At 56.0% G+C, this 14,992-nt stretch overlaps 1 protein-coding gene across 4 annotated transcripts in view; it reads left to right on the top strand.

The window, feature by feature from the left end:
• The window catches only part of CCM2 (CCM2 scaffold protein), a 42,371-nt gene that overhangs the window by 7,283 nt on the left and 20,096 nt on the right, over positions 1-14,992 (top strand). For 2 of the 4 annotated variants that reach the window (XM_083186565.1, XM_083186566.1), the window contains exons 3-7: positions 7,157-7,336; positions 7,422-7,505; positions 10,581-10,764; positions 11,464-11,600; positions 11,690-11,825. In XM_083186565.1, coding sequence (XP_083042691.1) covers positions 7,157-7,336; positions 7,422-7,505; positions 10,581-10,764; positions 11,464-11,600; positions 11,690-11,825 — 721 coding nt within the window. The remainder of the gene's footprint in view (positions 1-7,156; positions 7,337-7,421; positions 7,506-10,580; positions 10,765-11,463; positions 11,601-11,689; positions 11,826-14,992) is intronic. The other 2 variants (XM_083186568.1, XM_083186567.1) reach the window with 2 other exon arrangements.

The raw sequence follows: 14,992 nt of genomic DNA, 5'->3' as shown, positions 1-14,992 counted from the left end.
GACCGGTAATGTGGGAGTGGCTCTGTGTCCTGGTCTTTCCTCTCCTCCTCCTGTGGCACTGTGGGTACTAGTTGGGGAACGTGGACCGGTAATGTGGGAGTGGCTCTGTGTCCTGGTCTCCCCTCTCCTCCCCCTGTGGCACTGTGGGTACTAGTTGGGGAACGTGGACAGGTAATGTGGGAGTGGCTCTGTGTCCTGGTCTCCCCTCTCCTCCTCCTGTGGCACTGTGGGTACTAGTTGAGGAACGTGGACCGGTAATGTGGGAGTGGCTCTGTGTCCTGGTCTCCCCTCTCCTCCTCCTGTGGCACTGTGGGTACTAGTTGAGGAACGTGGACCGGTAATGTGGGAGTGGCTCTGTGTCCTGGTCTTTCCTCTCCTCCTCCTGTGGCACTGTGGGTACTAGTTGGGGAACGTGGACCGGTAATGTGGGAGTGGCTCTGTGTCCTGGTCTCCCCTCTCCTCCTCCTCCTTCTGTGGCACTGTGGGTACTAGTTGGGGAACGTGGACCGGTAATGTGGGAGTGGCTCTATGTCCTGGTCTCCCCTCTCCCCCCTGTGGCACTGTGGGTACTAGTTTGGGAACGTGGACAGGTAATGTGGGAGTGGCTCTGTGTCTTGGTCTCCCCTCTCCTCCTCCTGTGGCACTGTGTGTACTAGTTGGGGAATGTGGACCGGTAATGTGGGAGTGACTCTGTGTCCTGGTCTCCCCTCTCCCCCCTCTGTGGCACTGTGGGTACTAGTTGGGGAATGTGGACAGGTAATGTGGGAGTGGCTCTGTGTCCTGGTCTCCCCTCTCCTCCTCCTGTGGCACTGTGGGTACTAGTTGAGGAACGTGGACCGGTAATGTGGGAGTGGCTCTGTGTCCTGGTCTCCCCTCTCCACCCTGTGGCACTGTGGGTACTAGTTTGGGAACGTGGACCGGTAATGTGGGAGTGGCTCTGTGTCCTGGTCTCCCCTCTACTCCTCCTGTGGCACTGTGGGTACTAGTTGGGGAACGTGGACAGGTAATGTGGGAGTGGCTCTGTGTCCTGGTCTCCCCTCTCCTCCTCCTGTGGCACTGTGGGTACTAGTTGAGGAACGTGGACTGGTAATGTGGGAGTGGCTCTGTGTCCTGGTCTCCCCTCTCCTCCTCCTGTGGCACTGTGGGTACTAGTTGGGGAACGTGGACCGGTAATGTGGGAGTGGCTCTGTGTCCTGGTCTCCCCGCTCCTCCTCCTGTGGCACTGTGGGTACTAGTTGGGGAACGTGGACCGGTAATGTGGGAGTGGCTCTGTGTCCTGGGCTCCCCTCTCCTCCTCCTGTGGCACTGTGGGTACTAGTTGGGGAATGTGGACCGGTAATGTGGGAGTGGCTCTGTGTCCTGGTCTCCCCTCTCCTCCCCCTGTGGCACTGTGGGTACTAGTTGAGGAACGTGGACTGGTAATGTGGCAGTGGCTCTGTGTCCTGGTCTCCCCTTTCCCCCCTGTGTGGGTACTAGTTGGGGAACGTGGCTCGGTAATGTGGGAGTGGCTCTGTGTCCTGATCTCCCCTTTCCCCCCTGTGTGGGTACTAGTTGTGGAACGTGGCTCGGTAATGTGGGAGTGGCTCTGTGTCCTGGTCTCTCCTTTCCCCCTGTGTGGGTACTAGTTGGGGAACGTGGCTCGGTAATGTGGGAGTGGCTCTGTGTCCTGGTCTCCCCTCTCCTCCTCCTGTGGCACTGTGGGTACTAGTTGAGGAACGTGGACCGGTAATGTGGGAGTGGCTCTGTGTCCTGGTCTCCCCTCTCCACCCTGTGGCACTGTGGGTACTAGTTTGGGAACGTGGACCGGTAATGTGGGAGTGGCTCTGTGTCCTGGTCTCCCCTCTACTCCTCCTGTGGCACTGTGGGTACTAGTTGGGGAACGTGGACAGGTAATGTGGGAGTGGCTCTGTGTCCTGGTCTCCCCTCTCCTCCTCCTGTGGCACTGTGGGTACTAGTTGAGGAACGTGGACTGGTAATGTGGGAGTGGCTCTGTGTCCTGGTCTCCCCTCTCCTCCTCCTGTGGCACTGTGGGTACTAGTTGGGGAACGTGGACCGGTAATGTGGGAGTGGCTCTGTGTCCTGGTCTCCCCGCTCCTCCTCCTGTGGCACTGTGGGTACTAGTTGGGGAACGTGGACCGGTAATGTGGGAGTGGCTCTGTGTCCTGGGCTCCCCTCTCCTCCTCCTGTGGCACTGTGGGTACTAGTTGGGGAATGTGGACCGGTAATGTGGGAGTGGCTCTGTGTCCTGGTCTCCCCTCTCCTCCCCCTGTGGCACTGTGGGTACTAGTTGAGGAACGTGGACTGGTAATGTGGCAGTGGCTCTGTGTCCTGGTCTCCCCTTTCCCCCCTGTGTGGGTACTAGTTGGGGAACGTGGCTCGGTAATGTGGGAGTGGCTCTGTGTCCTGATCTCCCCTTTCCCCCCTGTGTGGGTACTAGTTGTGGAACGTGGCTCGGTAATGTGGGAGTGGCTCTGTGTCCTGGTCTCTCCTTTCCCCCTGTGTGGGTACTAGTTGGGGAACGTGGCTCGGTAATGTGGGAGTGGCTCTGTGTCCTGGTCTCTCCTCTCCTCCCCCTGTGGCACTGTGGGTACTAGTTGAGGAACGTGGCTTGGTAATGTGGGAGTGGCTCTGTGTCCTGGTCTCCCCTTTCCCCCCTGTGTGGGTACTAGTTGGGGAACGTGGCTCGGTAATGTGGGAGTGGCTCTGTGTCCTGATCTCCCCTTTCCCCCCTGTTTGGGTACTAGTTGGGGAACGTGGCTCGGTAATGTGGGAGTGGCTCTGTGTCCTGATCTCCCCTTTCCCCCCTGTGTTGGTACTTGTTAGGGAACGTGGACCGGTAATGTGGGAGTGGCTCTGTGTCCTGGTCTCCCCTTTCCCCCCTGTGTGGGTACTAGTTGGGGAACGTGGCTCGGTAATGTGGGAGTGGCTCTGTGTCCTGGTCTCCCCTTTCCCCCTGTGTGGGTACTAGTTGGGGAACGTGGCTCGGTAATGTGGGAGTGGCTCTGTGTCCTGGTCTCCTCCCTGTGGCACTGAGGGTACTAGTTGGGGAACGTGGACCGGTAATGTGGGAGTGGCTCTGTGTCCTGGTCTCCCCTTTCCCCCCTGTGTGGGTACTAGTTGGGGAACGTGGCTCGGTAATGTGGGAGTGGCTCTGTGTCCTGGTCTCCCCTTTCCCCCCTGTGTGGGTACTAGTTGGGGAACGTGGCTCGGTAATGTGGGAGTGGCTCTGTGTCCTGGTCTCCCCTCTTCCCCCTGTGTGGGTACTAGTTTGGGAACGTGGCGCGGTAATGTGGGAGTGGCTCTGTGTCCTGGTCTCCCCTTTCCCCCCTGTGTGGGTACTAGTTGGGGAACGTGGCTCGGTAATGTGGGGGTGGCTCTGTGTCCTGGTCTCCCCTCTCCTCCTCCTGTGTGGGTACTAGTTTGGGAACGTGGCGCGGTAATGTGGGAGTGGCTCTGTGTCCTGGTCTCCCCTTTCCCCCCTGTGTGGGTACTAGTTGGGGAACGTGGCTCGGTAATGTGGGAGTGGCTCTGTGTCCTGGTCTCCTCCCTGTGGCACTGAGGGTACTAGTTGGGGAACGTGGCTCGGTAATGTGGGAGTGGCTCTGTGTCCTGATCTCCCCTTTCCCCCCTGTGTGGGTACTAGTTGTGGAACGTGGCTCGGTAATGTGGGAGTGGCTCTGTGTCCTGGTCTCCCCTTTCCCCCCTGTGTGGGTACTAGTTGGGGAACGTGGCTCGGTAATGTGGGAGTGGCTCTGTGTCCTGGTCTCCCCTTTCCCCCCTGTGTGGGTACTAGTTGGGGAACGTGGCTCGGTAATGTGGGAGTGGCTCTGTGTCCTGGTCTCCCCTTTCCCCCCTGTGTGGGTACTAGTTTGGGAACGTGGCGCGGTAATGTGGGAGTGGCTCTGTGTCCTGATCTCCCCTTTCCCCCCTGTGTGGGTACTAGTTGTGGAACGTGGCTCGGTAATGTGGGAGTGGCTCTGTGTCCTGGTCTCCCCTTTCCCCCCTGTGTGGGTACTAGTTGGGGAACGTGGCTCTGTGTCCTGGTCTCCCCTTTCCCCCCTGTGTGGGTACTAGTTGGGGAACGTGGCTCGGTAATGTGGGAGTGGCTCTGTGTCCTGGTCTCCCCTCTCCTCCCCCCTGTGTGGGTACTAGTTGGGGAACGTTGACCGGTAATGTGGGAGTGGCTCTGTGTCCTGGTCTCCCCTTTCCCCCCTGTGTGGGTACTAGTTGGGGAACGTGGCTCGGTAATGTGGGGGTGGCTCTGTGTCCTGGTCTCCCCTCTCCTCCTCCTGTGTCTGGGATGTCTGACCACTGCCTGGACGTGGATACATGGCCATACTGTGCTGTATCTGGGCTTCCTCTGACTGTCAGGGTGGGGCTGGGAAATAGATTTCGTTCTCACTGGTGAGTTCCTGGGAATTGTCTTTTCCTGCGGTCACAGAAGTGGGGGCTCTTCACCCCCCTCTGCTCCTGTGTATAAGGCCAGGCTGTGCTTACTGTGGAGGGAGAGGATCCAGCTCACTCCGGTGTCCCGCTAGTATTATGGTACGTCTGTCACCATTGGTAGATTACTGCTCCTGCGGCATTGGGGTATATAGGCTCTGCAATGTTGTGTGTATGGATGCAGCCAGGAATGCTCTGCTGCAGAGCATTCACCCAGCCTGGGCTATTGGCTTTCTGCCGCATTAGTAAGACATATGGCGGTTATAGGAGGGAGAGCGGGAATCGCCGCGTGGCGCTGTGACGCCATTGTACACCTGTATATACTGTGATAGGAGCAGTCTGTATCCGGGGAAACCCAGTGCATGGATCCGATCAGGGTTCTCTGCTGCAGTTCACAAATTACAGGCCATGTTTTCAGGATTTCTATCAGCGGAAATGTGTGGTCATTATTGACCAAGGAAAGTGGATGAAATCACCTAAAGAAAACTGAAAACATGACCTGTTGGGGTACAGTGTCTGGCACAATGTTATCCGTATCGCCTGAATGCGCGTATGGACAGAGACTGGCACGCCAAATCTCTGTATGGGCATATGGACAGAGACTGGCACGCCAAATCTCCTGTAGGCTACGTATGGGCAGAGACTGGCACGCCAAATCTCCTGTAAGCTGCGTATGGGCAGAGACTGGCACGCCAAATCTCTGTATGCGCTATATGACCACTAACCTCTCAGCTGTTGTTTAATCCCCCCCCCTCCCCCCCCCCTCCAAAGTAATTTTATAGTCCGCTGAGCAACGTGAGGACACAGCTTCTCCCCAAACTTGGGATATGGTGGAACAAGATGGAGAAACCAAACCTTACTTGGGGGGGTGATAACTGAGATGCCCTGTGACAATGCTAACCACTGTGCCACCATGCTGCCCGTATCACCATGTAGACAGCACTGTGACGTAATCCAGTCCTACAGTCCCACAGGTTCAGGAAAACTAAGGGGTGACCCCAGCGATCTGGCTGCTATTGGGGTGACGCCACGGTGGTTATCTGACATTTATCCCGGGATGTCACAATGAAATCGCAGCTGATAATAAGTCTCTGGAGTGGGCACACGGTGTGACGCCAGGTGCCTGGTACACGTACAGGGATCTGCTGTGATGCACAGGAGACAGGTGGCGTGTTGCCGGAGGAAGCTGTGGTCACCCCCCCCCCTCTGCGCAGTGAGCACTGCCAGACCTGCACGTCTATGTGACTACACACTGCTGCATCTATACCCTCGCTGCAGATGGACGGAGAGGTAGGAGGTACTGCCTGCCTCCATAGCAGGTTGTTGTGTAGGGATTTGGGGAGTCTGAGAGCCGCCTGTCCTCGCAGAGCTCTATCCCTCCGTCTCTCAGCGTGTATGTGGCTGCATGTTGTCATGTCACCTCCCTGTAACTCCTGGTGTCTCTTCCTCTATTTGGTGTGTGTCAGGTGGGGGTCACCCTGGTATACTGCCCACATCCTCAGCTGGCAGGCACCAGGGTACCCCAGGGAGTGGGCGGCGGTGGGAACAAGTTGTAGCCTCTGGGCTGCGGTTTCTCATAGTGACAGACGGAGTCTCTGCGTCCTGTGCGTTCTCCTCGCCTGCACAGATGTGTCTCTGCCTCTCATACGTGGTCAGGCGGCTCGGGTCTCCACGTGGCGGGTGTGTTTGTAGTTCCGCAGCGGCCTTGTGACGCCCGTCCAGTCGATGGTCACCAGGCGGTCGGAGTGTTAGACTCCATGACAGTCCGCTGTGCAGGGGAAGCGGTCATCTATTAGAATTAACTTAGGTCTACAGTCATTAGGTCGACCCCACTAGGTCGACTGGCAGGAAGGTCGACCTGACTTAAGGTCGACATGGGCCAAGGTCGACATGACTTAAGGTCGAATTTGCATAAAGGTCGACATGAGGAAGGTCGACTGGTCATAAGGTCGACATGGGTTTTTCACTGTTTTTTGAGCCGACATGTGCCGACAGGCGGTATTTCATGCACTACCATCCACTAGGGCGTGGTGGGAGAATAAAATAGTGTGCCGCACGCAGCGAGGCACCGTGCCCGAAGCATCGCGAGCGATGTGAGGGTCCGATTCTCATTGCCAACTGTGTCCATGTCGACTGTGTCGACATTCGGATAAAAAAAAACCAGTGAAAAACCCATGTCGACCTTATGACCAGTCGACCTTCCTCATGTTGACCTTTATGCAAATTCAACCTTAAATCATGTCGACCTTGGCCCATGTCGACCTTAAGTCAGGTCGACCTTCCTGCCAGTCGACCTAGTGGGGTCGACCTAATGACTGTAGACCTAAGTTCATTCTGACAGATGTCCCGATTCCCTGTGCAGGGTGACTATTCTGGTCACAGGGAGCAAGGCACGGAGTCTATGGAAGTTTATGGGGGAGATGTACTAAGCCCCAATATAGTGGAGAGAGCGATAAAGTACCAGCCAATGACCCCTCATCACCTTCTAATTTGAAAAATAACCGTAGCTGATTGGTAGGTTATCTCTCCCCAAGGCCCACTCACCAGCCTGCCCAGCATGACCAGTGTACCTTGTCCAGTGGGAGAGTCATGCACTCACCTGTCTGGTGTAACTCTCCAGTGTGTGCGCTCCTGGGAATCCACGTAACCTTACAGACGGTAGAGTCCAGGTCACACAGGTGCTGTGGTAATGGCCGACTGTCCTCTCTCCCAGCAGCCTGGAATTGTGTCCCCATTCAAACGGGTCTTCCAGAAGGGTGAGAAGGGGCGAGACAAGAAGGCGCAGGAGAAGGTGACGGAGCGGCGGCCTCTGCACACTGTGTCCGTGTCCCAGCCCGAGCATTGCGTGGAGCCGGATCTTCTGCTCAACGACTACATCGAGAAAGAAGTCAAGGTAAGGCGGCTCCTGTCAGCCATACTGCCCTCTCTGTGCTAGAACAAGCGCTAAGTCTCATGTTCTCGTATCTCTCTCCCGCCAGTATTTAGGGCAGCTCACCTCTATTCCCGGGTACCTCAATCCTTCCAGCCGGACAGAGATCCTGCAGCTCCTGGACAACGCCAAGGTGGGGGAGCGCTATGGACGCTTATTACAGACCTTCTGGAAAGTTCCATTCTCATACACCGCCTGATATACTAAGCTTTGGAGAGAAATAAAGTATCGGCCAACAGGCTCCAAACTGCCATTTTTAACTTTTGCATGTAACATGACAGTTAGTAGCTAATTTGGCTGCTACCTTATCTCTCTGCAAGTACACTTCCCCAAAACTTTTGTGAGTTTCGATTGGCTACTCAGAGGTGGGAGACCCGATTAGCCGCACCTTTATTTGTCCACCTTCCACACTATGCTCCCTGGGAGTCTGTGGCCAATATATCAGGTGTGGCCCCTATGGGGCCCACTGTATAAAGCATATTATACCTGTATCAAAGTTATGGTTCTCTGTTTGTTATGACAGGGATGGGGAACCCTCGGTCCTCTATCTTTTGTACTACACATCCCAGCATGCCCTGCAACAGTTTGAGCATGGCCAAATCGCAAAATGGTAGCAGGGCATTCTGGGATGCGTAGTCCAACAACAGCTGGAGGGCTGACGGTTTCCCAATCCTGTTCTATGATGTATTTGTGGCCCAATAACTGCTGTGTGTCCTGACACCTGATTTGCTGCTCTGCGTCGGCTCCTTTGGTTGGTTCCCCCTGGTAATGTGCGCAGTGACTTAGCTGTTGCTGAGATATTTGGGAAGCCATAATAACGAATGTTTATATAACTGTAATATGTAGTGTACAGCGCGCGCTGCCTGACGTCTGTAATACCCGGGGCTGATGAAACGGGTCACATAATACATCAGGTAAGTAATAGTTCTCGGGGGTCCTCGGCTGTGCGACACCTTATTCCCCCGTAATCAGAGGAGACGTCACATAGAACCGAGGTGAAACGCGTCGCTGCGCTGTATTATATACATGCAGATTGCCTTGGTACACGCTGTCCTCTAATAGATATCCGTATGTACTGATACCGGGTAACGCAGCGATATATGGAGTGAAATAGGATCTGTATGTTCTGTGCTCCCCACAGAGGAGACGTCACACAGAACCCTGTTCCTCACAGGTGAAACGCGTCGCTGCGCTGTATTGTATACATGCAGATTGCCTTGGTACACGCTGTCCTCTAATAGATATCCGTTTGTACTGATACCGGGTAAGGCAGCGATATATGGAGTGTAATAGGATCTGTATGTTCCGGGCTCCCCACAGAGGAGACGTCACATAGAACCCTGTTCCTCACAGGTGAAACGCGTCGCTGCGCTGTATTGTATACATGCAGATTGCCTTGGTACACGCTGTCCTCTACTAGATATCCGTTTGTACTGATACCGCGTAACGCAGCGATATATGGAGTGTAATAGGATCTGTATGTTCCGGGCTCCCCACAGAGGGGTCCCCCGGCCACCTGCAGTGCTGCGGATTTATCCTACCGATCTACTGTAATAGAGGGTGAGATTTTCAGAAAGTGAGAGATTTGGTGAGAAATCTCCAGGTTTTTTAAAGCGGCGATCATTTACACTGCAAAATCAAACTGATTTTGCACTATAAATGATTGCCGCTTTAAAAAAACTGGAGATTTCTTACCGAATCTCTCACTTTCTGAAAATCTCATCCTATTAAATCTCACCCCCTGTGTCATGTACTGTCAGTGGGTATAATCTCTACAGCTCCCTCCAATCCATCCCCCGTGTACATGCGTCACCCGTGGTAACGGATCTCACTCTGACTGAGAACGTGCTCGCCAGACGTACCATGGTACTTGTCCGAAAGGTCTGTTGCTATTGAAAACTGCTCGGTACTTGTGTAATATCTGGGCGCCCGATTTTGTCATTGTATTGCATCGCATGCAATATAGTGGCATACAATTCATGCAATGCGATTTTTCATTGTAAAGACCAGATATTTAATTGTATAGTCACCCATGGGTGATTTCATACCCCCACTATCCAACTACACATGGAGTTGATTTTATATAGCGCGGCGAGGGGACGCAGAATACATGTAAAGTAATCCGCGTCTGATCGCCACGCTTCGGGCTCGGTGGCTCGCTGCGCTCGCCACACTACATAAAATCAACTCCAGGCGTAGTTGGATAGTGGGGGAATGAAATCACCCATGGGTGACTATACAATTAAAAATTGGGTCTTTACAATGAAAAATCGCATCGCATGCCTTATGTAGTGACATGCAATGATAAAATCGGGCGCCCAGATAATACACAAGTACTGACTGCTCTGCTGGTGGTCCCAGGAACCCCGGTGAGGAGGGGACGTACAGATCCTGTTACACACTGTATTAGGTGTTAGGTATTAGTCCTGTTTACATGTTCATAGATACACAGGCCCTAATTCTGGTTCACTTGCAAAGGCAAATTCCTTCTCAAATGGACAAAACCAGATGTAACATGTGCCCCCCAGCCACAGCAGACCTCTGGTGAGCCCCCCCCCCCAGCCACGGCAGACCTCTGGTGAGCCCCCCAGCCACGGCAGACCTCTGGTGAGCCCCCCCCCCAGCCACGGCAGACCTCTGGTGAGCCCCCCCAGCCACGGCAGACCTCCGGTATTAATTGGTATTAATTATAATTTAATACCATAAGTAGATGCTAACTCACCTGCAATCACCCCTGGAATCAGCCCTGGGGCACTACATGGAACAGCATACCTGCCACTACTGATCATTGTAGTGAGAATTGTCTGTACAGTTGGCGTACGGGGTAACCTCACCCGCTTGCAGGCAGCTCATCCTAGGATATATTGTGTGTAAATCACCAAAGGAGGAAACGCAGACCAACATAACAGGGCAATCCTGAGGGGCTGGTAATGCAGCGAGATGCCCTATTACTGTGATGTATTGTGTGACCTGAGGCTTATTACATACACACCTCAGTACATTTATACAGCAATCGGTTTTTGTGTGTGTTTATCCAGGCGCGAGTGTGTGTGTTTTCCGCGAGTGTGTGTGTGTGTTATGTGTGTGTTATGTGTGTGCGCTCAGTAAGACGCGTACAGAATAACTCTGCGGGAAACTATCGTCTGACCGCGACTTCTCCTAGGCTGATACGTTTGTGTCATTAACCCCTGATGTGCTCTGTACACAGAGACTGCACCAGCTCCCCGCACAGCTGACCCAGGAACATGACGCCGTTATCAGCCTGTCTGCGTACAACGTCAAAGTGGTGTGGCGGGACGGGGAGGACGTAATACTCCGAGTTCCCATTCATGACATCGCTGCCGTCTCCTACATCCGGGACGACTGTCTGCATTTGGTGCTTCTGAAAACGGGTGAGTCGCTGCTTTGTCTTGGGCGTGGAAAGGAGACTGTGTCCCAGGCATGGCGCAGGTCCTGGGGTCTGTGTCCCGGGTGCGAGTGGTGGGGCCCGTGTCCCCAGCTGTGGGTGGCGGGGCCCGTGTCCCAGGCATGCTGCGGATGCTGTCATGGTGGAGGCTGTGTCCTGGGCGTAGCGCGGGGCCTGTGTACTGGGAGTGGTGGGGCTGGTGTCCCGGGCGTGGCACGGAGGCTGTGTCCTGGGTGTGGCTTGGGTCCTGTGTACTGGGGATGGCGCGGGTGGTGCGGGCCCTATGTCCTGGGCGTGGCCTTGAGCATCTCCATAGTGACATCACTGTAGTGGGATTATCGTGGGCTGGGAATTGGAGCATGATATATAGTTTGGATTAGATGCCCAGTGTTGTACTAATGATTATGGAATTGGCGCATGTGTATTACTCCAAACCGCTCTTCTCTTCTACCTCTCGTTGCATGTTAATATTAAGGTGCAAATTGGGGACTATCCTATAGATATAAGGCTATAATAATGCATATACAGACGCTGGTGTGTAACCCATGTGAGAGCGCCTACACAGCGCCAGGTCTCCCGCCAAATGCCGCACGCGGGACCGGTGGACGGGACAACTCTGTAATGTCGCTGGAGGTCCTGTGCCCGGTGCCGCCGTCTAACCACCGATATCTCTCCTTCCGTACAGCACAGGATCCCGGGATCTCTCCCAGCCAGAGCTTGTCCGCCGAGAGTGCCAAAGTCCTCACCTCCGGATCCCTGTGTGAGTGCGGGACGGGCCCGGTAGAATCGTGCTGTCTGGTTATCCTGGCTACTGAGAATAAAGTAATGGCCGCCTCCTTCTCCCAGTGTTACCAGTGTCAACACTGACTGGTCTGCCCAGTGACCGCTCTCCTGTGTCTTCTCTCCCGCAGGCGGCTGCAGAGGAGCTGTGCTCGCTGCTGGGCCAAGTCTTCCAGATCGTCTACACGGAATCCACCATAGACTTCCTAGACAGGGCTATATTTGATGGTGCGTCCACACCCACCCGCCATATGTCCTTACACAGCGGTACGTGAGCAGAGACCGCTCCTCATACTGTACAGAACCGAGCCCCACTTTCTATAATCACATTCATGTTGCTGGAGTTGGGAAGAGCAGCCTGTAGCTGTCATGTCCCGGCTGTTAGTGCAGTGTGTGGGGCAGATGCGGTGTGAGGGCACCAGGACCTGTCCCGGCTGTTAGTGCAGTGTATGGGGCAGATGCGGTGTGAGGGCACCGGGGCCTGTCCCAGCTGTTAGTGCAGTGTATGGGGCAGATGCAGTGTGAGGGCACCAGGACCTGTCCCAGCTGTTAGTGCAGTGTATGGGGCGGATGCGGTGTGAGGGCACCAGGACTGTCCCAGCTGTTAGTGCAGTGTGTGGGGCAGATGCGGTGTGAGGGCACCAGGACCTGTCCCAGCTGTTAGTGCAGTGTGTGGGGCAGATGCGGTGTGAGGGCACCAGGACCTGTGCCAGCTGTTAGTGCAGTGTATGGGGCAGATGCGGTGTGAGGGCACCAGGACCTGTCCCAGCTGTTAGTGCAGTGTAAGGGGCTGATGCGGTGTGAGGGCACCAGGACCTGTCCCAGCTGTTAGTGCAGTGTATGGGGCAGATGCGGTGTGAGGGCACCAGGACCTGTCCCAGCTGTTAGTGCAGTGTATGGGGCAGATGCAGTGTGAGGGCACCAGGACCTGTCCCAGCTGTTAGTGCAGTGTGTGGGGCAGATGCGGTGTGAGGGCACCAGGACCTGTGCCAGCTGTTAGTGCAGTGTATGGGGCAGATGCGGTGTGAGGGCACCAGGACCTGTCCCAGCTGTTAGTGCAGTGTAAGGGGCTGATGCGGTGTGAGGGCACCAGGACCTGTCCCAGCTGTTAGTGCAGTGTATGGGGCAGATGCGGTGTGAGGGCACCAGGACCTGTCCCAGCTGTTAGTGCAGTGTATGGGGCAGATGCAGTGTGAGGGCACCAGGACCTGTCCCAGCTGTTAGTGCAGTGTAAGGGGCTGATGTGGTGTGAGGGCACCAGGGCCTGTGCCAGCTGTTAGTGCAGTGTATGGGGCAGATGCGGTGTGAGGGCACCAGGGCCTGTGCCAGCTGTTAGTGCAGTGTATGGGGCAGATGCGGTGTGAGGGCACCAGGACCTGTCCCAGCTGTTAGTGCAGTGTGTGGGGCAGATGCGGTGTGAGGGCACCAGGACCTGTCCCAGCTGTTAGTGCAGTATATGGGGCAGATGCGGTGTGAGGGCACCAGGACCTGTCCCAGCTGTTAGTGCAGTGTATGGGGCTGATGCGGTGTGAGGGCACCAGGACCTGTCCCAGCTGTTAGTGCAGTGTATGGGGCAGATGCGGTGTGAGGGCACCAGGACCTGTCCCAGCTGTTAGTGCAGTGTATGGGGCAGATGCGGTGTGAGGGCACCAGGACCTGTCCCAGCTGTTAGTGCAGTGTATGGGGCAGATGCGGTGTGAGGGCACCAGGACCTGTCCCGGCTGTTAGTGCAGTGTATGGGGCAGATGCGGTGTGAGGGCACCAGTACCTGTCCTAGCTGTCAGTGCAGTGTATGGGGCAGATGCAGTGTGAGGGCACCAGGACCTGTCCCAGCTGTTAGTGCAGTGTATGGGGCAGATGCGGTAGGACTGTGAGGGCACCAGGACCTGTCCCAGCTGTTAGTGCAGTGTATGGGGCAGATGCGGTGTGAGGGCACCAGTACCTGTCCCAGCTGTCAGTGCAGTGTGTGGGGCAGATGCGGTGTGAGGGCACCAGGACCTGTCCCGGCTGTTAGTGCAGTGTATGGGGCAGATGCGGTGTGAGGGCACCAGGACCTGTCCCAGCTGTCAGTGCAGTGTATGGGGCAGATGCGGTGTGAGGGCACCAGGACCTGTCCCAGCTGTTAGTGCAGTGTATGGGGCAGATGCGGTGTGAGGGCACCAGGACCTGTCCCGGCTGTCAGTGCAGTGTACGGGGCAGATGCGGTGTGAGGGCACCAGGACCTGTCCCGGCTGTTAGTGCAGTGTGTGGGGCAGATGCGGTGTGAGGGCACCAGGACTGTCCCAGCTGTTAGTGCAGTGTATGGGGCAGATGCGGTGTGAGGGCACCAGGACCTGTCCCGGCTGTTAGTGCAGTGTATGGGGCAGATGCGGTGTGAGGGCACCAGGACCTGTCCCGGCTGTCAGTGCAGTGTATGGGGCAGATGCGGTGTGAGGGCACCAGGACCTGTCCCAGCTGTTAGTGCAGTGTATGGGGCAGATGCGGTGTGAGGGCACCAGGACCTGTCCCGGCTGTCAGTGCAGTGTATGGGGCAGATGCAGTGTGAGGGCACCAGGACTGTCCCAGCTGTTAGTGCAGTGTATGGGGCAGATGCGGTGTGAGGGCACCAGGACCTGTCCCAGCTGTCAGTGCAGTGTATGGGGCAGATGCGGTGTGAGGGCACCAGGACCTGTCCCAGCTGTCAGTGCAGTGTATGGGGCAGATGCAGTGTGAGGGCACCAGGACTGTCCCAGCTGTTAGTGCAGTGTATGGGGCAGATGCGGTGTGAGGGCACCAGGACCTGTCCCGGCTGTTAGTGCAGTGTATGGGGCAGATGCGGTGTGAGGGCACCAGGACCTGTCCCGGCTGTTAGTGCAGTGTGTGGGGCAGATGCGGTGTGAGGGCACCAGGACTGTCCCAGCTGTTAGTGCAGTGTATGGGGCAGATGCAGTGTGAGGGCACCAGGACCTGTCCCAGCTGTTAGTGCAGTGTATGGGGCAGATGCCGTGTGAGGGCACCGGGGCCTGTCCCAGCTGTTAGTGCAGTGTATGGGGCAGATGCAGTGTGAGGGCACCGGGACCTGTCCCAGCTGTTAGTGCAGTGTATGGGGCAGATGCGGTGTGAGGGCACCAGTACCTGTCCTAGCTGTCAGTGCAGTGTATGGGGCAGATGCAGTGTGAGGGCACCAGGACCTGTCCCAGCTGTTAGTGCAGTGTATGGGGCAGATGCGGTAGGACTGTGAGGGCACCAGGGCCTGTGCCAGCTGTTAGTGCAGTGTATGGGGCAGATGCGGTGTGAGGGCACCAGGACCTGTCCCAGCTGTTAGTGCAGTGTAAGGGGCTGATGCGGTGTGAGGGCACCAGGACCTGTCCCAGCTGTTAGTGCAGTGTATGGGGCAGATGCGGTGTGAGGGCACCAGGACCTGTCCCAGCTGTTAGTGCAGTGTATGGGGCAGA

The sequence above is a fragment of the Crinia signifera genome, chromosome 5, assembly GCF_055691185.1.
Source record: "Crinia signifera chromosome 5, ASM5569118v1, whole genome shotgun sequence".
NCBI classification, from domain to species: Eukaryota; Metazoa; Chordata; class Amphibia; order Anura; family Myobatrachidae; genus Crinia; species Crinia signifera.
The sequence above is the reverse complement of the archived record's forward strand: the minus strand, read 5'-3'. Positions and strand labels throughout refer to the sequence as shown.